Consider the following 25,851-nt stretch of genomic DNA (forward strand, 5'->3'; position numbering starts at 1 on the left):
AGGTGTCCTAGATTTCTCTTTGCTTTTATCTTTTATCTCCTTTTCCACCCAAATAAATTTACATACTGTAGCGTAGGGCCTGCAAAGATGTTGTTTTAACACATACCACTTAGTATCTAAATCTAATCTCAGCCATGTTATCCATTAGTGAATGGAAATTTGTTTTATATTTCATATTATTTAAGTAACAGCTATTGAAGTATAATATTTTTATGGTTGATTTTTAAAAGTTATTTCCTTAGCTTCTTATAATCAGAACCAGTATTTTAATTATGATCAGCTCTATTTATTAATGTATAGGCATCTGATTCTCTAATAGAATAAAGGAGCATTTTTTTAAAAAAAACTTATTTTCTACATGTTACAGTTTATGCCATACTTCCATATTTGGAAGGAAGATTAAAATTAATATTGTTTAACCTTTGTCTGATTTTGAGATGGCTGATATACTATTGCAATCTGGTGTTAATGAAAATGTTACACACCTCATTAAAAAAATACTGACTGTATATTCACTGTATTCAGAAAATTTTTATAGTCTTTCTTAATACAGGCCAGTGCTGGAATAAACAAATTGAACTGTCTATTTTTATTAAAATATGTACGCACACTGCATGCATTAAATGTGACAGTTGAGTACTGTACAGTGTGCATTACAGCCACTCTATATGCAGTACTTGATGTAAGTGCTGTTGTTATACGAGAGATAAAATAGCTAGAAAACTATGTTACTTGACTGGAAATGCCCAATAAACTTCTGTCCCCAAACTTCTAGAATATTATACAGTCTGAGGCATTTGTGGGGTCTCAATACAGCTGTTTTTACTTATTGCAAATGCATCTGGCAGAATGTTGCAAATAACTTACATTTCCATATTATCTTGATTCTCTCTTGCATTTTGTCACTAGCAACTATAAAACACGTCTTAACCAACAAACTCTGTTCACTGGTCAAAGTAACAGTGAGACTTGTTATAAATGCTAAATTAGGCTTAGTATCCAGTAAGGACTTCTGTTTTACCAAGAAACTGAAGCAATTCAGTCTAAGAAGCTAGGAAGAGAAAAGGATAGACAATAAGAGGAAAGCACTAGTATTAAGGGTCCTTTTGCATTCGACACTGATGCTGTATTAATTAAAAAGAAAATATCCTCGTAACACCATTAATTGCTGGGTCATAGGTGACATCTGTCTAGTTTACTAAAGTAGATATTAAGACTTGTACAAATAGAGAGCCTATTTTAGATAATGCTTAAATGTATGACACCCTTGTACTATGGCTTGCACTTTACTTGCATATAAACTGTGAAGTAGGCTGTAGTAATAATGTCTTTGTATATTCAGGGGTTGAAATACCAAATCACTAGAGTATTACACTGCTGGTGTTCAACCTGTACTGTTAATCAAATCTGAACAAGCTCACAAAGTGTATTTTGAAAATCCTGCTAACTTAAGATCATTAGCAAATAATGCTATGGAGTCTCCATGGTCTTTCTTTTGTAAATATGAACATTCTTACTATTTCTGTAGCAATAGGAGGTTATAAACCAAACTTTCACTAGGACTGTTTTCAACAACAAAAAATTCTATAGCGCCTTGTATAAAAATCATGGAGACTCCATGATTTATGGGCATTTTTGTTTACAGACAATATGTATATATGTATTACAGGCAGAACTGTTATTTATCACAAAGCTACGTTGTGGTTGATTATTTCTAAAAGAAAACGTATGTTTTCTGTCATAAAGAGAAAAAAGGTATTTTAGTAGGAGACATCCTGAAAAGAAGTTTGAAGATTCAAAGCTTCACGTACCAGTATGTTCACATTACAGGTGTTTCAGCCCCACCTGCTGTATGTTTTCATAATTAGCTGTGAAATAAAACTGAGGTGATGATAAAATGTCTATCTGAGCCAGGGAAGAATCCTGGATTGTATTCCAGTTTATACATGGTTGGATATTTTGAGACTGCAATATAATAATTAGCATCATATTTATATCTGAAGGTCCCTTTTATGAGTAGACACCATTTAGATTCTGTAGTAGATAAAGTCCTTCAGCTCACTGATGCTACAGAGACAGAAAATGAATTACTTTAGACTCATACAGGTAAAAATAAATTTCAACCCCTGGATAATACAGTACTTCTTCAGTTTCCCAACAGTATACTTAATTTTATATTTGTCCTATGTTGGGAGGTGATCCACTAATTTATATAGGCTATGAATGTTAGTTTATTTTTCTTTTCTCTTTTCAGATTAGTTCTGTGTGAATTATTGTAATTGGCTGCATTTTTTCTATCACAGGTTATCTTTTTGTGTCTACAATGAGAATTTATGAATGGAAAATTTCACTGTGTGTTGCTCACTGGGCATATACCTCATGGTACATTGCACAGACATGTAAGTTGTAAGTTGCACTGCAACATTAAAAAAGGAACATATTGCTCTTTTTTCAAAGATATTAACTTATTTAAAAGATATAGTCTGTACATTATGAAAAGGACATTTATTCCTCCTAAATTCAAAAGTAGCTTTTGTTTTGGGGGAAATAAGTTGTAAACTTCAGTTGTAAATTTGGACTTCAATAAACTGAATTCTCTGCACTTAATTTTGTGCTTCTCTCTTCTTTTATCTTTGTGTCCTATAATGTAATTTAAATAGGTTACTCAACCTAGGTCTTGGTCCCGCAAGGATTTGTGCAGGCGTAAGGATCCTGTGTGGATTCAGGTATAGCACTGAGCCTCATTTTGTTAGCTATTATCTGAAACTTTGTGTGGTTACTATTAGGCACCCCGAAGGCAGCTGTTTAAACAAGCTTTTTGGCCAAAGCAATTCTCATTTAATCAGCTTTTCCATTCCTTTCAAGTGAGAGATACTACCCACTTACTTAAATTGTGAGCATCAGCATTTGCACCAGCACTCAAGAAGTTCAGAAAAAAAGCCATCAAACGGTCTTACTGCATGCTCCAGCACAGAAGGGAAGAAATTTTATATATGAAAAATACACCTTAATGTTTACTTTGGTGTTATCTAAGGGCCTGATCCTGCAAACAATAAAGCACAAGAGTAGTTCACTAAGTACAATGGAACTATTCTGGTGAGTAAAGTTACCCGTGATTGTCAGTTGTTTCCAGGATCAAACCCTACAACTATTAAAGGAGAAAGAGAGAAGAAATTTTTTAAGTATGAGTGATGGTGGGAAGAGACCATAAAAGCATATTAGGTCTGCCACCTTAAAGGTCATTGGGGAATACTAAAGCATATTTTCAATTTTACACAAAATTGCAGCTCACATTAATCAGTTTCTAGTTAACTTTGATATTGATTAGCATGACACCAGATTCCTCTCGTAAGCAAGGTGAGTTAGCACATTATTAATTATTTATTGTTATTTTCTATTTGTATTGCAGTAGCAGCTAGACACCCCAGTCAAGGTTGGAGTCACATTTGGCTATGCCCTGTTCAGAAAGAAAGACAGACTCCCTAGATACATTACTTTAAAACAAAATGATACACAACTTTTATCGGAGAGAAGGAAGCAATCTCCCCAAGCAGTGCCACCAAAGAACATTGAGAATTAGAACATCTCAAAGGCTAATGGAGCACAGAATGCTGTCCTTAAAATGAAGAATAGTCAAAGAATGATAATCTGTGTGAATAACAACTTCAATGTGGTATAAACTCCCTTGGAAAGGCAGTACTACTTAACTCCCATTAACATTAATAAAAAATAATGGGTGACATTCTAGCCCCATTGAAATCAATGGCAAAAACTTCCATTGACTTATATCGGGCCTGGATTTCACTCTATAGAAGGAGCACATTGAAAAGCAGAGTACACAAACCACGATAAAATCTTTTAAAAGCCATGTCTTATGTGCACATTTGGAAACAGTACAAAACACTGAGATTTGCCACTTTATCAATTAGGGCTGTCAAGCGATTAAAAAATTAATCGTGATTAATAGCGCAATTAAAAAAATTAATCATAATAAATTGCGCTGTTAATAATAGATTACCATTTATTTAAATATTTTGGATGTTTTCTACATTTTAAAATATATTGATTTCAGTTACAACACAGAATACAAAGTGTACAGTGCTGACTTGATAATTATTTTTATTACAAATATTTGCACTGTAAAAAACAAAAGAAATAGTATTTTTCAATTCACCTAATACAAGTCCTGTAGTGCAATTTCTTTATCATAAAAGTTGAATTTACAAATGTAGAATTATGTACAAAAAAAACTGCATTCAAAAATAAAACAATGTAAAACTTTAGAGCCTACAAATCCACTCAGTCCTATTTCTTGTTCAGCCAATTGCTTCAGGCAAACAAGTTCATTTACATTTATGGAAGATAATGCAGCCCATTTCTTGTTTACAATGTCACCTGAAAGTGAGAACCGGCGTTTGCATGGCATGGTTGAAACCAGCTTTGCAAGATATTTATGTGCCAGATGCACTAAAGATTCATATTTCCCTTTGTGCTTCGACCACCATTCCAAAAGACAAGTGTCCATGCTGATGACTGGTTTTGCTCGATAACGATCCAAAGCAGTGCAGACCAACACATGTTCATTTTCATCATCCAAGTCAGATGCCACCAGCAGAAGGTTGATTTTCTTTTTTGGAGGTTCAGGTTCTGTAGTTTCCGCATCGGAGTGTGGCTCTTTTAAAACTTCTGAAAGCATGCTCCACACCTCGTCCCTCTCAGATTTTGGAAGGCACTTCAGATTCTTAAACCTTGGGTTGAGTGCTGTAGCTAGCTTTAGAAATCTCACATTGGTACCTTCTTTGTGTTTTTTCAGATCTGCAGTGGAAGTGTTCTTAAAACGAACAACACGTGCTGGGTCATCATACGAGACTGCTATAACATGAAATATACAGTATGGCAGAATGCGGGTAAAACAGAGCAGGGGACATACAATTCTCCCCCAAGGAGTTCAGTCACAAATTTAATTAATGCATTATTTTTTAATGAGCGTCATCAGCATAGAAGCATGTCTCTGCAATGGTGGTCAAAGCATGAAGGGGCATATGAATTTTTAGCACAGGGGTGGGCAAACTGTGGCCCGGGGGCCGCATCTGGCCCTCCAGACGTTTTAAGGGGAGGAATACGTCAGTGGTTTGAGCATTGGCCTGCTAAATCCAAGGTTGCGAGTTCAATCCTTGAGGGGGCCATTTAGGGATCGAGGGCAAAAATCTGTCTGGGGACTGGTCCTGCTTTGAGCAGGGGGTTGGACTAGATGACCTCCTGAGGTCCCTTCCAACCCTGATATTCTATTATTCTAATCCGGCCCTCGAGCTCCCCACCGGGCAGCGGGATCCAGGGCTTGCCCCACTCCAGCTGGGGAGCAGGGTCGGGGACTTGCCCCACTCCGTGCAGCTCCCGGAAGCAGCAGCATGTCCCCCCTCCAGCTTCTACACATAGGAGCAGCCAGGGGTCTCCACACACTGCCCCCGCCCCAAGCGCTGCCTCCGCAGCTCTCATTAGCTGGGGACTGCAGCCAATGGGAGCTGCATGGGCGGCGCCTGTGGATAGGGCAGTGTGCGGAGTTGCCTGGCCACGCCTTAGCGTAGGAGCCGGAGTGGGGACATGCCGCTGCTTCTGGGAGATGCTTGGGGTAAGCGCTGCCTGGAGCCTGCACCCCTGCCCCCCTCCCATGCCCCAACCCCCTTCCCCAGCCCTGATCCTCCGAACCCCTCCATCCCAGGCTGGAGCAACCTCCTACATCCCCAACCTCTCAGCCCCACCCCAGAGCCCGCACCCCCAGCTGGAGCCCTCCTCCCTTGCACCCCAACCCCCAATTTTGTGAGCTTGCCATACAATTCATGGCTACCATGACTCTTCAATTATTTGTCCAAAGTGGAACAGCTTTAACAGCAGAGATTGAGGGCACCATCTTCCCCTCTTCAGAATATACCATACCCCAGTCATTAAGGTACTCTCCTGAGAGGTAGCATCTCCCTTCTCTCTCTCAAGCAGAGGAGGGAATTGAAGTGGGGGGGTCTCCCATATCCCAGGTAAGTACCCTAATCACTAAAAGTTATGAGGAAGGTCCTCCTCTCCCATAGCTTACTGCAAGAAACACCTTAGGCACCTGGTTTTGGGTTCACAGCTGAGAATCCTAAACAGAGACAGGCAACTGCTTCAAGCCTAGATTTAGGGACTGAACTCTCTGAGAGGGGTGGGGCTTACCACACACTCCTCCCTTTGGCATCTCCTATTAGCTAGTTTAGGCAGGGTGCCCCCTAGCATTTAGGCTTTTATGAATCTCATTCTTAGGTGCCTATCTCCCGACATTTATTTTGTAGGAAACCTGAGGCTTTGTGAATATTACTGATTTTAAAGGTGCCTAAAAGTTAGGTGTGGAAACACTGAGCATTGCTATGCCGAAATCTATTTATGCTAGAGCAGGGATCTCAAACTCAAATGACCAGGAGGGTCACCTGAGGACTAGTACATTGGCCCCAGGGCCACATCACTGACACCCCCACTCCACCCCTTCCATGAGGCCCCACCCCCATTCCAACCCCTTCCCCAAAGTCCCCACCTCAACTCCGCCCCCATTCCAACCACTTCCCCAAATCCCTTCCCCTGCCCTGTGGCTTCTCCTCCTTCTCCCCTGAGCGGGGGGCTCCCCGCTCCTTCTCCCTCCCTCCTGGAAAGTGCTAAGCACGCCAAACAGCTGTTTGGCGGCAGGAAGCACTTGGCGTAGGCAGAGGAGCGGGGACGGGGCGCGCTGGGGGAGCTTAGCAGCCGCAGGAAATAACTCAGGGGGGCGGTGGAAGCTTGACAGACTGCAGCAAATAATTCCAGGGGCTGCATGTTTGAGACCCCTGTGCTAGAGGCTGGGAAGGGGAGTGGCATACAAACCAAGTCATTACCGCAATCTTACCCCATCTCAGGATTCCTACACAGATTAAGCTGGTTTCCTGGCTGTTTTGCTTCCTTGGCTCAGCACAAAGCAGCCAGATCAGACTGGAAGATCCAGTTTCCTTTTTCTCTGATTAATTCTCTCCAAAAAATCCCCCCCTTTGAAATGATACATGTCAGTAACACATCACTTCTTAGAAGCCTGAAAGGGCTTTTTCTACTTTATTCCTTCCCAGAAGCTTGAATTATATTTCCAGCTCTGTTGCTCCCCAGAAACATGAATGATTAAAGTTTCCTATTTCAATGGGAGAAGACACACTGATATTAATCAGTCCAGTCACTTTCATAGCTTCTGCCACCATGTCTCAGGGTCATAAAGTACTTGGTCAACCTGTATCCCTGCTCTGGGTTATCTTTCACAGTTATCTTTGAGGACATACGTTTTCTTTCCCACACCTGTTTTGTTTTGTGTCAGAAGCTGTCCTTCATTTTCCCGTTAGCTTCTTTACCTCAGCTGGAAAATATTGTAGCCAAACCCCATTATGTTTTAGGTGTCACTCTGAGCCCCTGCAGCTTGTGAATGAGCGTATTGTGTTGCTACATAATCTTTTAAAGTTGAAACTTAGATGGCGAACTCCTGGGGAACGGCCAAGCTATTAGAAATTATGATCAAAACCTGATTACAGTCTCTCGGGAAGAAACGTTGAGCTCGTTGCATTGGCGCGCTTCATATTCAAATCTGACAGGGAGGCTCTGATGAGTGGCGTCTCTAGCCCCGCCCACCGTCTCTCACGCTCAGGGGGTGGAGCGCCAGGCCAGCCCCAGAGGCCCCGCGGAAGAAGAGCACTGGTTTGGCCTCCTCGCTTGCCGTACGAACTCGTTGGTGGGGGACTGGACAGGAGGAGGGGTCACTAAAATGGCGGCTAAGGTGAGCGTCCGTGCCCGCTCCAACTGCCATGGGGCGGGGGCAGCGGTTTTGGCCCCGGGACACGTTATAGGCGAGAGCAGATCGGGTGGGGACACCAATTCCCCCCGATTCCCTCCCACCGCCGTTGTCTGCCCCCAGCTCTCCCCTCAGGGCCACGGGAGGCGTCCTCCCGCCAGGGATCCTAGCCGGCCTGCTCCGCCGACACTTCCCCTCGGGGTTCCTGGCTGCGCAGGGAGCCGGACGCTCCTTCCTACGGTGCTGCGGGGCGGGGCCCCCAATCGACAGGGGCGTGCGGCTGGGAGAGGCATTGCCATTGCCCTGGCTGGTCTGCACGGCAGTGGCCTGGGATGTTCTCTGAGCCTCCAGCATGGGCAGAAGAGGCACATGGGGGCTAGGTCGTACCGATGGCCCAGAGCCTGTGACCGGGTGGAGTACCCACCATGGAGACTGTGGGGCTCTGCACTGTAGGCCGCGCAGACAGCGTGACATGCGTCTGTGTAGTCATAGTCACCTCACTTCTTCATTGGCTCTCTCCACACTCCTATTGTGTCTCCGCCTTGGCCACTTGTAGCCCCTGCCTTATGGTGGTTAATGTTGTCTTGATGACAGCTGTGTGGGGTTCAGTATTGGAGACTTGTCCTGCTCATTCATGATTAAGGCTACGATTTTGTCATGGACATTTTTAGTAAAAGTCACAGGCAATAAACAAAAAGTCACGGAAGCAGTGACCTGTCCCTGACTCTTACTAAAAATGTCCATGACAAAATGGGGAGAGGAGGGTCCAGCACCCTGTCCTGCTGTGGCTGGGAGCTGCGACCCCTGCTCAGTGGTTGGGAGGGACCCCTGCTGTGGTTGAGGAGCTGCAGGGGATTCCCCATTGCCCATGGGGACTGGGGAGCTCCAGGGGAGTCCCCCTCTTCCCTCCCTCTCTCCCCCCAGCTGGGGAGCTGCAGGGTGCCTGCCATTCCTGGTGGCAGGGTTATCCTGCATCTCCCAGCCACCATGGGCGGTGGGGGTACCCTGAAGCTCACAGCGGCTGCAGGCTGAAGTCATGGAGGTCTGCAAAAGTCACGGATTCCGTGACCAAATCATAGCCTTACTCATGATTACCTGTGTATCTCTTAGGGTGTGCCAAAAATATCTGTTGGAGTCACTGAGTCACATTTTTTTTCTTGACATTTTAAAATGTGACTCTGCTTCTAGGTGTCTTGTATTCACCTAGAAGCAGAGTCACATTTTATAGCCATAGGGAAATACTGGGTTTCCTCTTATGTTCTGTTTAAAAATGCATTGAATGCAGCATTTGTACACACACCAATTTTAAATATTAGTGATTTTAAAAATAAGTTGACCAAGTCATTTCAGATAATCTTCCTCCCATTGCCACAAGAAAAGAAAAATGAAATTCAACACCCTTATATTGCATCATTCGACCAAAGCCTGATTAAATGGCTAGTGGAAACCAATGTTATAGTTTTTTCCCTATGAATGCTTGTATACTAACTTTACAGTAAAAAGATACCTCTGATCTTGCACACCTCTATGTATATACTTAAATTGGTTTGTAAGATATTGGGTGCTAAAATCATGTCACAGAGTGAAGTGGGGGAATTAAGATGGACTTAAAAATGTTATTTAAGGTCTAGTGTTTAATGGCTGATCAGGTATAAAAGTAATAGGTGTCAAATACAAATGTAAGCCCTAGATCCTGCAGTATATTGCATGGGGATGGACTGCTATGCCCACATGGAGCCCCTTTGACTTCAGTGTGGGTTGCATGTGGGTGCCGCAGACTCTTCTTTTGTCTATGTCTATGGCTCAGCTCCTAAGGACTAATACTCCTAGGTAATTGTTTCTTTAAAAATGCCCTACCAATTAAAACTTCACCCTTCATAAGTGGGTAAGGATCTGATTCTTGAGTGTGAAGTTTGAATCTACCAGTACTGTGCCAAAAAAGTCTGAGGCACTGAGGAAGAACGTAAAACATATTAATTTTTTGATTAAAGAGCAGAAAGACTCCTTCAGTTTTCAAATTCTCCAAAAAATAATTCTACCCTCCTTTTTAAACATTCCAATTTGTATGAAAATCAGTTACTTCTATCAAAACTTAGAGCAGGGGTCTCAAACATGCGGCCCATGGAGTTATTTGCTGTGGCCCACCAAGTTCCCCCTGCATCCCCCCAAGTTATTTCCTGCAGCTGTCAAGCTCCTCTCACCCACTGCCCTCCTCCTCCCCCCCCCCCCTGCCTACCTCCAGGTGCTTCCCGCCACCAAACAGCTGTTTGGTGGCGCTTAGCGCTTTCCAGGAGGGAGTGGGAGGAGCAGGGAGCCGCGTGCTCAGAGGAGGAGGCAGAGAAGAGGCAGGGCAGGGGTGGGGATTTGGGGAAGGGATTGGAATAGGGGCAGGGAAGGGGTAGGAAGAGGTGGGTGGGGCGGGGCCTCATGGAAGGAGTGGAGTGGAGGTGGGGCAGTCGGGGGGGGGGGGGGGGTCAGTGATGCAGCCCTCAGACCAACGTACTAATCCTCATGTGGCCCTCGTGGTCATTTGAGTTTGAGATCCCTGACTTAGAGAGCAATGCAAAATAGAGCTTAGAACAATGTCTAAACCTAACCATTAAGTGGAGTTGAGACAGAAGCTTCCATAATGAAATCATGGAGCATCACAACAGCCTGTAAAGTAGATAAAATATTCTAATGCTGTTTTGTTTTTTTTGTTTTTTTTTTGAATTGAGGCATCAGAGAGGTAAAGTGACACGACCAAGGTATAACAAGACAATGGCATCTCTGGGTATAGACCCAGGAGTCCTGATTTCTAGAAATTTAACTCAACCAGTAGATACACATTCTAAGTGGAGGGCAGGAATAATGTTATCAATCGATGTACTATTGTATATAATTAGTAATGCTGATGTTCTTGCATCATAGACGTTTAACAAAGAGTAATATTCCCGATACCCGACATTTTTTTTTCCTTTTACTAAATTACTTCATGTTTGCTCTGTCCTTAATAATAGAACATACATTGCCTGTCATAATGTTCCCTTGTCACAAGTATACAAAAGATTCTCTTTTGAATTGCAAAGGTAAACTGAAAGTTGAAATAAAGGTTTTAGAACAGTAAAAATATCAAAGTGATTCTGAAAATTCTTAGAGGCTTAGTGCTCATTTCTCTCTAAACACTTTCTATGTTTTACTCACATGGAAGAAAACAGGAATTTTAAGAGAATTTAGAAATACTATTTGCTATTTTGGAATCAGATCCTTGATACTTTTGACAGGCAGGTTTCATTTAATGGATTATTTTTTAAATTTTGTTATTGAGAAAATTGAAAAGAAAAAAATCCTCTATATTAAAAATATAATAACTGCATCTTGTCAGCCATGTTTCATATAATCGTATCTAGCCTTTAAATGATATTTACTATTAATAAAACTTGAAGCAAAGTACACTTACTTATTGGAGGAACTGTGGGAGGAAATGAACTTACAATATGCAGTCTGTTACTTAATGGGAATGTAATCTGACATCTGATTGTAACTGAGGCACTTTGCTTCAATGGAGTTATTCCAGATTGACATCAGTAAAGCTTTGATTACCCTTCCCCTCTCAAGGGTAGAGTTCCAGCTATTAGCTAGCCCCTCTTATCTGCTCAGTAGGATTGGTTTCTGCTCTCTGAGGGCTGCTAGCCTTGCTTCTTGACAAAAGTGAAGTTGTGTCTGATTAAAATATGAAAAAAGATTGAAAAGAAAATTAGTTTTGTTAAATTATTTTTTTACAGTCCTTTTCATCTTCACATTTTGCAGATGTTGACTAAATTAATCCCCACAACACCCCCGCGAGATAGGTGAACTCAAAGCAGAGGTTAAGAACTTGATCATGCAAGATGCTGATACTTTGCAGAGTCAGACCCAATATGCCTTGCCCAAAGCTACAGAAGAAATCATTCTAAGAGCCAGGTTTGGCACTCCAAAGTTCCTGGCTCCCACTCATATGTTGAAATAACTAGACTGCAACCTTTTAACTTTGAAATTAGAACGCAGAGTACAGTGATGTATTAAGAAATTACAAACATTATTTTGATAAAATGCTTGATAAGTAAATAACAAATGGACTATCAGCAAATTTAAGACATGTCTGTATGCCATTGAGCAAGTATAATCACACATAATTTTACCAATAAGATTCTGTTTCACACCATGGCCATTCCCACCTGTTATGCATTGCCCTATGCAGCTTGACTTTTACTTAATTTAAAAGAGATGTACAGTACCATGGAATAACTACAGCATTTCACAATTCACTTTGCATTCATAAAAGTATACAAACAAGATGAATATTTTTATGAATAGCCTATAAGTAAAATAGAAATTGATTCCTTATAAATAGTTGAAGTAATGTTTGGAAGATGCAATTATACATAAGAGAACATGACATTAAAACATGCTATATTATAAGTAACTAAATTTAATGTTTTAAATACATTCAATATATTGTAGATAACAGATGTTAAATGCTGCATAATTTTAAATGAGACATAAACCATACCTAAAGGCCTCTACTAGTCTTCCGTTCAGGTGTGCAAACAAATGTGTGCACACTTTCAGTACAAGCATGAATCAAACTGCTGAATAGGTTTTGTACCTGCTCATGTGCAAGGGTTGTTTGCCCCTACAAAATAATTGAAGCAAATGTGTGCACACATACTTGCACCCTTACTGTGCACATTCATACAGGTTGAGTCAATGGGATGAAAATCAGGTTTGTTACCTAAAATTCAGTTAAGGTGCTTTTTCTTAAAAAGGATCTGTGTACAGCTAGCCTGTGTAGATGGGTTGTGTTGTCTCAATAGTATTTGGTATATGAATATGACTGAGGTGCAAAGTCTGCTTATGTGACTGACTGTTTAGTGGTGCTTTGTGGAAGGATCCACATTACATCATAAGAATGGCCATAGTGGGTCAGATCAGTGGTCCATCTCGTCTAGTATCCTGTCTGTCTTCCTGCAGTGGTCAGTGCCAGATGCTTCAAAGGGAATGAATAGAACGGCAATTATCAACTGAGCTATCCCTTGTTGTCCAGTCCCATATTCTGGCAGTCAGAGGTTTAGGGATACCCAGAGCATGGGGTTCCATCCCTGACTGTCTTAGCTAATAGCCATTGATGGACCTATCCTCCATAACCTTGGAGCATTGGTGCTCTAAAGTTTGCTCTACCTTCTTATTTGTTTCCATATGGAATTCAAGATGTTGGTTTGAATCACAGAACGCTAAATCAGTGGTTCTCAACCAGGGGTCTGGGAGGCCACAAGCAGGTTTCAGGGGGTCCGCCAAGCAGGGCTAGCGTTTTATACTCGCTGGGGCCCAGGGCAGAAAGCCACAGTCCCACCCCATGGGGCTGAAGCCCAGGGCCCTGAGCCCTGCCACCCGGGGCTGAAGCTGAAGCCTGAGCAATGTAGCTTTGCGGGGGCCCCTCTGGCATGGGGCCCCAGGCAATTGTCCTGCTTGCTACCCCCTAACACTAGCCCTGGGTTTTATATGCAGAAAACCAGTTATTGTGACATAAGTGGGCCATGGAGTTTTTATAGAATGTTGGGGGGGCCTCAGAAAGAAAAAGGTTGAGAACCCCGGCCCTAAACGATCTGGCTATCTGAGAACAGTGGAAGAGCACAAACTTTCAGTCCCTTGGTTAACCTGGCTAGGATTGTAACGGAAGGTCTCTTGATTTCTGCTTCTTCTGATCCTCTGACTTTCCTATTATCCCAGGATATTTAGGAGTGAAAAGATTACCAGGGTGTTTGGGAGTAGCATGTACTACTAATCTAGATGGATTATTGTTCATGCTAAAGTCTTTCACTTTTTATTAATTTACCTTCTATAATATTTGTAGTAGTTATATTGTGCAGACACACAGAACATGTGGATATGCATAGTTTGAGAATTCAGATATGTAAATACTATGTTGGCAGATGAAAAGATTCATTATAAAGGAAAACGTTTGCTTTGAATTTCCTTTTATTTGTCAAAGATCCATATAAGAATGATAACTTTTCAGTTTTTGTCAGTAGACAATGTGCCTCTGACTTTATTTTTCCAACACAGCTTCCAATTTTGCAGGTGCAAGTGCTGTGGTAATTAAATATCTAAAGGCTGTCATGTTCACCTGAGGTTAATTCCAGATGCAAAATTGGAGTCTTTCTGAATATAAAATCCTCTGGGCCAAATTTTGTGTGTGTGCGTGCGCGGTGCATCTTTCATGGAAGTCAGAGGGTGGTATGGGATTGTGTGTAAAGGCAGAATTTGGCCCAGAGTTCTGTTTTCTTTATTTAAAAGAAAAAGTTAATGTACAGGATGGATTGATTAAAATCAGTGATTTAAATCACTGATTTTAATCTTGTTTAGCATTAGTATTTTTTTTTGCTATTTTCCTAAAGAAACTGATTCATAACAATTAAAACACATTGATTTGCAGCTAAATATAGATTTTACACTAAATGTGTGCTTTTTTGCTGACCATATACATATTTATTTAAGCCATTAGATTGCTTACATAAGAACATAAGAACATAAGAAAGGCCGTACTGGGTCAGACCAAAGGTCCATCTAGCCCAGTATCTGTCTACCGACAGTGGCCAATGCCAGGTGCCCCAGAGGGAGTGAAACCTAACAGGCAATGATCAAGTGATCTCTCTCCTGCCATCCATCTCCATCCTCTGACGAACAGAGGCTAGGGACACCATTCTTACCCATCCTGGCTAATAGCCATTTATGGACTTAGCCACCATGAATTTATCCAGTCCCCTTTTAAACATTGTTATAGTCCTAGCCTTCACAACCTCCTCAGGTAAGGAGTTCCACAAGTTGACTGTGCGCTGCGTGAAGAAGAACTTCCTTTTATTTGTTTTAAACCTGCTGCCTATTAATTTCTTTTGGTGACCCCTAGTTCTTGTATTATGGGAATAAGTAAATAACTTTTCCTTATCCACTTTCTCAACATCACTCATGATTTTATATACCTCTATCATGTCCCCCCTTAGTCTTCTCTTTTCCAAACTGAAGAGTCCTAGCCTCTTTAATCTTTCCTCATATGGGACCCTCTCTAAACCCTTAATCATTTTAGTTGCTCTTTTCTGAACCTTTTCTAGTGCTAGAATATCTTTTTTGAGGTGAGGAGACCACATCTGTACACAGTATTCGAGATGTGGGCGAACCATGGATTTATATAAGGGCAATAATATATTCTCAGTCTTATTCTCTATCCCCTTTTTAATGATTCCTAACATCCTGTTTGCTTTTTTGACCGCCTCTGCACACTGCGTGGACATCTTTAGAGAACTATCCACGATGACGCCAAGATCTTTTTCCTGACTCGTTGTAGCTAAATTAGCCCCCATCATGTTGTATGTATAGTTGGGGTTATTTTTTCCAATGTGCATTACTTTACATTTATCCACATTAAATTTCATTTGCCATTTTGTTGCCCAATCACTTAGTTTTGTGAGATCTTTTTGAAGTTCTTCACAATCTGCTTTGGTCTTAACTATCTTGAGTAGTTTAGTATCAAATGCAAACATTTATTTGGATTCTTAATTTTCACACTTTTATAATGTTTGAAAATGTTGAAGGATGCATTTCTTATTTACTAGCTGATTACCGGTAATTGTTTTACTAGTGTTTTGTGTCAAGCTCTATTTGGATGGAAATTCAATTTAAATGCACAAAAACAGCATTTTAAAATGTTTTTATTTGTTTAAAAAAACTCCTGGATACATTAAACCAGGGGTCGGCAACGTTTGGCACGTGGTTTGCGAGGGTAAGCACCCTGGCGGGCCGGGCCAGTTTATTTACCTGCTGACGTGGCAGGTTCGGCCGATCGCGGCCCCCGCTGGCCGCGGCTCACCGTCCCGGGCCAATAGGGGCAGCGGGAAGCCGCGGACAGCGCATCCCTCGCCCGCGCCGCTTCCCGCCGCCCCTATTGGCCCAAGACGGCGAACCGCGGCCAGCAGGGGCCGCGATCGGCCGAACCTGCCGCATCAGCAGGCAAGCCGCGTGCCAAAGGTTGCCAACCCCCGCATTAAACAAAAATTATCAAAAGATGTTTTGAATTTAAAACTAAGGAAGTATTACATGTTAGTGAACTAAACAGTTTGTGGTCACCATGCCCTTCAGGATTTTAGAACTAGCAGATCTCATCCTCTCACACCTTGTTTTTATTCAGAGATTAGAAAACAATCTTTTTTTTGCCTTTTTTTTTTTTTCAACTCCCACTAATTTCTTAACTTCGAATTTGTCATTGAACTGAACTAGCTGAATAAATGGAATGAAGAAAATATTCACTCTGCCCCTGTAGAAGAGGCTATTACTGTTAAAAGCTTGTTTAGCACTCCAGCAAATTCTGGTTCCAGGTGCTCAGCCAGGGACTTCTACCAGATCAGTGGTTTGGCTTTCTTTTAAAACTTGGCAGCAAATGTATTGCTTTATACTGTTTGTTTGATTGATTTTTATTACAGTATAGTAAGTTTAGGTTTTAAAACAGGTCATAATTTCAAATTTAATTTAAATGGGTTTATTTGTAAAAGGAAACTTGTATTTAATAAAATCTGATTTAAGATTAAAAAATCCATTATTTTTTATTTTGGAATTGATTTTTATCCACCCTGTTAATGTATTTTTGAAGAGCCTGTCACCATAGTATTTAGGCATGTCATATCTATGGCTTACATGTGTCTGTGTATTTTTTTTTCATGGAGCAGATTGAATGCATTGACTGTAGGCGCTCTTAGCAGTTAGCTCTTAGTTTACTGTCCTAACCAGAGGGCCTCAAGTAGTGTGGTGTGCAAGGACTACTTGAATGCATGGTAAATAAGCTGCCGAACTGTCTAGTTCATTGTTTGTTCTCCTGTCTCTACCACTCCCAATTCCTGTAAAATTTGCTCTCTTCCACATGTACTGCTGGTGTCCATATGCATTGTATGAAGATGGGAACATCATGAGACATTCTGAATCGATTTGCCTTCAAAAACACAACTGCTGTTGGTAAAATAATAATAAATCATATCATTTGTTTTATTGCACTGTAGTTATTAAGAGAACCAAACAGACCTCATATGGGTGTGGAATAACATCTTAACTCTGTTGTTCTCCTGAGATACTTTCAAAAGGATAAGGCGTTCTGAAGTGTTAGATTTTTTTTTTTTTCCACTAAGGCCACTCACTACTCTGCAATTGATCAAATTGTGGAATCCCTGTTTAAAGCAGCAAGATATCTGCACAGAGTTTAAAGCTGGAATATGGTTGTATGTTATAGAAAACTAAGTGGTCATGGAAGGCATCTATGCTTGATATCAAAGATATGCAGCTTTAAGGAGGTCTGGTCTACACTAGGCTTTTATGTCGAATTTAGCGCCGTTACATCGAATTAACCCTGCACCCGTCCACACCACGAAGCTATTTAGTTCGACATAGAGCTCTCTTAAATTCGACTTCTGTACTCCTCCAAAACGAGAGGAGTAGCGCTAAATTCGAAATGGCCATATCGAATTAGGCTAGGTGTGGATAGAAATCGACGGTAATAGCTCTGGGAGCTATCCCACAGTGCACCACTCTGTTGACGCTCTGGACAGCAGTCCGAGCTCGGATGCTCTGATCAGCCACACAGGAAAAGCCCCGGGAAAATTTGAATTCCTTTTCCTGTCTGGGCAGTTTGAATCTCATTCCCTGTTTGGACAGCGTGGCGAGCTCAGCAGCAGTGGCAACGATGCAGAGCTCTCCAGCAGAGATGGCCGGGCAATCTAATAGAAGGAGGGCCCCAGCATGGACTGATCGGGAAGTCTTGGATCTCATCGCTGTGTGGGGCGATGAGTCCGTGCTTTCAGAGCTGCGCTCCAAAAGACGGAATGCAAAGATCTACGAGAAGATCTCTAAAGCCATGGCAGAGAGAGGATACAGCCGGGATGCAACGCAGTGCCGCGTGAAAATCAAGGAGCTGAGACAAGGCTACCAAAAAACCAAAGAGGCAAACGGACGCTCCGGATCCCAGCCCCACACATCCCGTTTCTACGAGGCACTGCATTCCATCCTAGGTGTGGCCGCCACCACTACCCCACCACTGACCGTGGACTCTGAGGATGGGATATTGTCCACGGCAGGTTCCTCGTGGGACATGTTAGTGGACGGGGAAGATGAAGAAGGAGATGAGGAGGACGAGGCAGTCGACAGCGCTGGCACCGCTGATTTCCCCGACAGCCAGGAGCTCTTCATCACCCTTACCGAGATCCCCTACCAACCGTCCCCATCCCTTACCCTGGACACCGAATCAGGGGAAGGATCAAGCAGTAAGTGCTTCAAATATCTAAACATTTATTTTTACAAGAACTGAAATATTTATAATATTAACAATGGCTTTTTCCTAAAGTGCTTAAACATGTAAACAATTATCTGCAAAAAAAGTGGAATATTTACAATAGTAACAAAGGGTTTTTCATGATTTGTCTGCCTTAGGCTCTTCACAATTTAGTCCCAAGTATTTAAAAAATATTTTACAATGTCCGGTAAGTCATGATTATGCTGCCCAAGACGCTCCACTCTTTAGTCCCAGTGCACCTACGCGAAAATCCGGTCAATATGTCTGGGGATAGAGGCGAAATCCTCATAGGAGAACTCCTCGTAGGTCTCATGAAGGTACATTTCCAGCCTGTTCATCAGGTTCCTGGGTAGGGCGATCTTATTGGGCCCTCCGTGGTAGGACACGTTACCGCGCCACGACACCATCAGGTACTCTGGTATCATTGCCCTGCAGAGCATGGCGGCAAACGTCCCTGGTTTCTGAAGGCTTTCTCGAAGCATCCTTTCCCTCTGGGACTCTGAGATCCTCAGCAGGGTGATGTCGCTCATGACGCCCTGCTTTGAATTAGGGAGGGGAATGTTAGTATTGGGACTGCTTTACAGCCACGCGGTGGAGGGAGAGGGGCAGCATACAGGGATCTTTCCCTGGGACAGCCGCGAGGGGGTGGCACAGGGGCATAGTTCATGCTGTCCTGATTGCTGGCAGCAGAGACTGGCATTGCTTTCAGTGTGAAAGGAGGCCAGTGCTACTAGTACAGTGTTAAGCAGCCAGAAGTCTACGGCTTACCATGATTGCACGCTACAGAAGTTCAGGTGTCCTGCCACGCTTCTCAGATAACTGCAAGACCACTGCAAGACCCCAGGCACTGAAGGCGAGGGCCGAAAATTCGACCTTATCCTGAGTGCGCATGTGAGAGGTGCAGTGCATGGTCTTGTTCACAGAGAAAGACTAGGTTCTTTGTACACAACTTCATTTATCTGTCTCAGGAATTCACTCCCTTTTTCCCATTCCCACAGACACATCTGCGACTGTCTCCCAACCCAGCCTGGCATCACACTCCCAGAGGCTAGCGCAGATTAGGAGGAGGAAGAAGAAGACGCGTGAGGACATGTTCTATGAACTAATGGACTGCTCACGAGCCCAGGCAGCCCAGCAGACACAGTGGAGGGAGAACTTGTCACAAATGCACAGAGCAGTCATGGAACGGGAGGAGAGGTGGAGTCAGGAAGACCAGCAGGCTACTCAAACCCTGCTTGGAATAATGAGGGAGCAAACGGACACGCTCCGGCGCCTTGTGGATGTTCTGCAAGACCGGAGGCAGGAGGACAGAGCCCCGCTGCAGTCTATCTCTAACCGCCCTCCCCCGCCACAAAGTCCCACACCCCCCTCACCCAAAGTCCAAAGAAGGAGGGGCGGCAAGGGCCGTTAAAACTTTCAGTCAACCCCTGCAGACTGCTGTAGCACTAGAAGGCTCTCGTTCCCCAAAGTTTGAAAAGTCCTTTCCTGCCCATCTCACACAAGCCCCCGTCCAAGTTTCCCCCCCCCCCCCTTTTCATGTGCGGTTCATAATAAAATATTTGTTTCTGTTAAGTACTGTTTCCAAGATTTTCTTCTAGAGGAGATTCTGTCTGAAGGGGGGAAGGGGTTTGGTAATTGGACAGGACAGTCACCTTTAGCAGGTGAGCTACAGGACTACAAAGCATACAGTGGCTTACTACTCAAAGATTTAGGGCTCCATTATGCTTTAATCTATATTCCACATTTATGTGACTCCTGGAAGACTGTTCGTCAAGTTTTCATGAGTTTTAATGAGAAGTTCTCCCTCCAAAAATGTGGTGTAAAGCTAAGGAAACAAATCCAGCAGGTTGGGATAAATCTCAAAGTGAGAAAACATAAAAAAGACTCAAATAAGCAGGTTACACACTGAATTCCTAAAAGTTACTTTAAAAAAAAAAAAAAAGTGTCTGTTTTTAATAAAGTTGCCTTCAGCAGCTTTCTCTCACAAAACGAGTACTTAACAACCAGATCAAGATATGTCTAGTTTTAGCAACCGTTGCATGGGTCGTAATTTCACATAGGTGAACTCTCCGGGTATGTCTACACTACAAGAGTAGTTCGATTTCACTTAAATCGAATATGTGGAATCGATATTACAAAGTCGAACGTGTGTGTCCACACTAAGGACAGTAATTCGACTTTGTGCGTCCACACTAACGGGGCAAGCGTCGACATTGGAAGCGGTGCACTGTGGGCAGCTATCCCACAGTTCCCGCAGTCCCCGCTGCCCATTGGAATTCTGGGTCGAGCCCCAAATGCCTTCTGGGTAAAAAAATGTGTAGAGGGTGCTTTTGGGTACCTGTCGTCATCCGTCCGTCACTCCCGCCCTCCCTCCCTCCCTGAAAGCGCCGGTGGGAAATCAGTTCACGCACTTTTCTGATCAGTGACAGCGCGGACGCCACAGCAGTGCGAGCATGGATCCCGCTGCGACCATCGCTGCAGTTGTGGCCGTTCTCAACGCCTCGCAGCTTCTCATCCACCTTTACCAGAGGCAGATGCAGAGAAATCAGGAGAGGAGGCTACGGCACCACCGTGAGGGCCTGAAGTCAGAGAGTAGCTCAGAGCTCTCAGAAACCACGAGACCCTGCGCCCAGGACATCACGGTGGCAATGGGTCTTGTGGATATTGTGGAACGGTGATTCTGGGCCCTGCAAACAAGCACGTACTGGTGGGACCGCATAGTGCTGCAGGTCTGGGATGAATCCCAGTGGCTGCGAAACTTTCGCATGCGGAAGGGGACTTTCCTCGAACTTTGCGAGTTGCTGTCCCCTGCCCTGAAGCGCCAGGACACCCGGATGCGAGCAGCCCTGACTGTCCAGAAGCGAGTGGCCATAGCCCTCTGGAAGCTTGCAACGCCAGACAGCTACCGGTCAGTCGCGAACCACTTTGGTGTGGGCAAGTCTACCGTGGGGGTTGTTGTCATGCAAGTAGCCAAGGCAATCGTCAAGGTACTGCTCTCAAAGGTAGTGACCCTGGGAAACGTGGAGCTCATCATAGATGGCTTTGCCGCGATGGGATTCCCAAACTGCGGTGGGGCTATAGATGGGACTCACATCCCTATCCTGGGACCGGACCACCAGGCCAGCCAGTACATTAACAGAAAGGGCTACTTTTCAATGGTGCTGCAAGCACTGGTGGACCACAGGGGACGTTTTACAAACATCAACGTCGGATGGCCGGGCAAGGTTCATGACGCTCGCGTGTTCAGGAACTCTGGTCTGTTTAGACGGCTGCAGGAAGGTCTTTACTTCCCGGAGCACAAAATAAGTCTTGGGGATGTGGAGATGCCTACAGTGATCCTCGGGGACCCTGCATACCTGCTAATGCCCTGGCTCATGAAGCCCTATACTGGCGCCCTGGACTCAGAAAAAGAACTTTTCAACTACCGTTTGAGCAGGTGCAGAATGGTGGTGGAGTGTGCCTTTGGCCGTCTCAAGGGGAGATGGAGAAGCTTACTCACTCGCTGTGATCTCAGCGAAACCAATATCCCCATTGTGATAGCTGCTTGCTGTGTGCTCCACAATCTGTGTGAGAGCAAGGGGGAGACCTTTATGGCAGGGTGGGAGGTTGAGGCAAGTAGCCTGGCTGCTGATTACGCCCAGCCAGACAGCCGGGCGATTAGAAGATCCCAGTGGGACGCGCTGTGCATCAGGGAGGCTTTGAAAGCTAGGTTCCTGACTGAGCAGGGTATCTAGTGACTGTTTAGTTTGTGGACACAGATGCTGAACCTGCCCCTGTTTCTTTACCCAGTTACTGTTGACTATCCTTCCAAGTTACATACCCCCTTCACCACCTTCCCAACAAATAAAATCTGTTCCGTTTTGTTAATGAACAACGTTGTCTTTATTACTGTTTTCGCGGGAATGTTTTAAACCGGGGACGCAGACTGGCGGGGGGCGGGTTTAGTGTTCTGATGCAAATGATGCTTCTAAACTCCGAACATGAAAACCACCTCCCAGACTGACCAGGGTAACTGGTGACTGCACTGTGTATGTGTCCTGATGCTGGACCTGCCCCCGCCCACAGTGCACCGCTTCCAATGTCGACGCTTGCCCCGTTAGTGTGGACGCACAAAGTCGAATTACTGTCCTTAGTGTGGACACACATGTTCGACTTTGTAATATCGATTCCACATATTCGATTTAAGTGAAATCGAACTACTCTTGTAGTGTAGACATACCCGGAGAGTTCACCTATGTGAAATTACGACCCATGCAACGGTTGCTAAAACTAGACATATCTTGATCTGGTTGTTAAGTACTCGTTTTGTGAGAGAAAGCTGCTGAAGGCAACTTTATTAAAAACAGACACTTTTTTTTTCTTTTTCTTTTTTTAAAGTAACTTTTAGGAATTCAGTGTGTAGCCTGCTTATTTGAGTCTTTTTTATGTTTTCTCACTTTGAGATTTATCCCAACCTGCTGGATTTGTTTCCTTAGCTTTACACCACATTTTTGGAGGGGGAACTTCTCATGAAAACTTGACGAACAGTCTTCCAGGAGTCACATAAATGTGGAATATAGATTAAAGCATAATGGAGCCCTAAATCTTTGAGTAGTAAGCCACTGTATGCTTTGTAGTCCTGTAGCTCTTTAATTTTCATACTTTTTGCAGAATCTGTATTTTTGATCTCTGATATTATTTTCAACACTTGGAAGTAGATTGTTTGAAATGCAGAGACTTAAAGCCCAAATTATGTAGGTATATTTTGACAGCTTTATTATTATACTTTGATGTGTTTTACTCCGGTTCTATTACTGTAGAAATTATGCTTTTTAGCAGAGTTTTTCCTGGAAAATATAGCTATGCCAGAATTTTTCCACTTAAGCAAAATATCTGCTATTCATGGTTCTGTGACCAAAAATAATGTCAAGACTGTTAGTCTGTTTTATAAAACTGGTTTAGTCCTTTGGGATGAGATGGCTGATCTGCTTTTTATCCATATAAGAGACTTCTAGAGCCCTGTGTTTTTTCCAAATGCAAAATAACACAAAATGAAATAAAAACAACCTATAAAATGAAAAAACTTATCCTGCAGCAGCAGCTCCTGTCCCACAGGGCTGGGCCCAGTCCCCCATTCCCCCATTCCAGGCTTTGTGACCTGGTGCACAGAGTCGCAGTACCACTCACTCAAATTTGGCCCATCTGACCCCTGCTCCACTGGTCATGAAGGAGAGGTGGCTGGGCCAAACTTGAGCAGCGCTGCAACCCTGTGTATCAGGTGGGGGTGGTGTCCCTAGCCTGTGTTTGCCAGAAGCTGGGAATGGGCGACAGGGGGATGGATCACTTGATGATTATCTGTCCTGTTCATTCCTTCTGGGGCACCTGGCATTTGCCACTGTCGGAAGACAGGATACTGGGCTAGATGGACCTTTGGTCTGACCCAATATGGCCGCTCTGATGTTCTATGTTCTTATGCAATGCCTGGAGAAGGAGGCTAGGACAGGAGCCGTTGCTATGGGTTGAGTACAGGCAGGCTCACTCTGCAGACCCCTCCTACCCCCCGGGCACAGGACCCAACTATCTCCTCACCATGGCTTCCCCCTGAGTCCCCTGGGAGTAGGACCCCGATCCCCCAAGTATTTCCCCTCATCTCCTCTCAGGGACAGGACCTGCCTCCCAAACCACCACCACCAGGGGGCAGGACCCGACCTGATACCTCCTCTGGGCTTCACCCACACATTTCCATAGGCAGGACCCTTTACCCTCCCCAAGGGTCACCCCCTCCACCCTGGGAGCAGGACCTGATCTCCTCTCCCTTGCACACACACCCTGGGGGGCCACCCAACTCCCTTCCCACAGGCTCCCACAGGCCCCCACTCCCAGAGGCAGGACTCACCGCTGCTCCCAGCCCTCCCACAATAAAACAAAATCCCCCCCCCCCCAAATAAAAAAATAAAATAAAAGAATTTCATGCAGGCTAAGAAGAACACTGTGATGTACTACACAGTACTGATGTCTCCTTTTGCCAATCCTTCTGATTGTTTTCAGTGACCAGCTTTCAGTCTAGAATGCCAAAGTCACTGAGAAACTCCGGAACCAAAAATTCTGGCTCTGAATACCGTACAATTCGAGTGAAATCTGGATCCAGACTCACCCTGGATTCATCTCTAGAAAATAGTCTTTGAATTCATTCCTTTTATAAAGTGTTGCTTTAGGAACAATTAAAGGTTGTTTATTGTGAGCAATACCTGGTGCTGCTTTTCATTTATGGCCTGATTCGGTGTCCATTGAAGCCAGTGGGAAGATTTCCATTGACTTTATTTGGGTTGAACCAGATCCTTAGTAAAAAATAAAAAAGATCACACAAAAATGCATTGCAGATATTGAGTAACTGAATTCTTATTCTAGAATTTCATGCTCTTCCATGACAAGGGATATTTTTCAATATAAAAATTGTTTAAAATGCATTTCTTGGAAGTTCTTGTGATTAGTGCTTTGAAATAGAATAAAACTCTGGCGTAAAATCAGACACAGACACTTTACTGATTTTTCTGAAATCCTTCTCCTGATTAACAACAAAATTCCAGTTTGATTTTTATGGCCTTGAGCTTGTGTACAGAAGTTTCCCTCTGTACTACTTTTAGCAAGTCTGCAAGAGCTGAAGAGACTTCATGATCATGCTTTCTTTCTGTCTTTAATAACTTATTATAGAAGAAGATGTAAAATCCTAAAGAAACCAGAAAAAAATTGACTTTACCCATGTAGTAGGAAAGTTCTAGGGCTCATTTGCATATCTTTCTCCATTTCATCTTAATTGTTTTACTTTGTTTAAATTAACTATGCTTTGAAATTATCAATAAATTTTATTTTACTATGTTTGACCTAATTATTAGGCTTCAAGAGGAGGACAAACTAACCAGTGGATATGGTGAAGTCTCTTAAATGTAGCACAAGTGTGATGATGTTTTTTGCTTTTGTCATTTGAGTCAATTATTCATAATAATTATTAAATTATTGGACAGTAAAATGATGATTAGTTGCATTTTGTGAGTCATTGTACAGTTAATAGGCATCCAAAGTAAAGCAATTAGTGCATTCAAGAATTGGACTATTTTCACCATTCACTATATAAATCTTTCCTTTTTATTTTACCACAGTAAATGCAATGGTGTACGTGCTGAATTAAACAAAGCTAGCTTTATTTAATGAACAGTATCCTCCCTACACCCTTCTCACTTACGTTAATATTTGACTGTGGTTCCCCTTTTCCTATATTGCAACCTAGTATCACTGGTGCTGGAATAGAATGTCACAATTAAGACACATTCTGAGAATGTTCCACTGGTAATGATAAATACACCTCTACCTCGATATAACGCTGTCCTCGGGAGCCAAAAAATCTTACTGCGTTCTAGGTGAAACCGCGTTCTATTGAACTTGCTTTGATCTGCCCGAGTGCACAGCCGCGCCCCCCCGGAGCACTGCTTTACCGCGTTATATCCGAATTCGTGTTATATCGGGTCGTGTTATATCGAGGTAGCGGTGTATAATAATAATGTAAAGAAAGTTTGTTTTAACATAGCATATCTTCAAATGGCTGAATAGAAATATGTATACACTTCTTAGAGGTACACATCCTTTCATAAATTATCTTCTGTATCTCAGACCAGGGCATTTTATTCCAGGACCTGTTATAACAAAG

At 43.2% G+C, this 25,851-nt stretch overlaps 1 protein-coding gene across 1 annotated transcript in view; it reads left to right on the forward strand.

The window, feature by feature from the left end:
- Positions 1–7,736: 7,736 nt before the first annotated feature.
- APOOL (apolipoprotein O like) overlaps positions 7,737–25,851 on the forward strand; it is a 53,981-nt gene continuing 35,866 nt past the window's right edge. The window contains exon 1 of the mRNA XM_065411018.1: positions 7,737–7,810. Within this exon, the coding sequence (XP_065267090.1) occupies positions 7,799–7,810 (12 nt within the window). The 5' untranslated portion in view covers positions 7,737–7,798. The remainder of the gene's footprint in view (positions 7,811–25,851) is intronic.

The sequence above is a fragment of the Emys orbicularis genome, chromosome 9 (genome assembly GCF_028017835.1).
Source record: "Emys orbicularis isolate rEmyOrb1 chromosome 9, rEmyOrb1.hap1, whole genome shotgun sequence".
Taxonomy (NCBI): Eukaryota; Metazoa; Chordata; order Testudines; family Emydidae; genus Emys; species Emys orbicularis.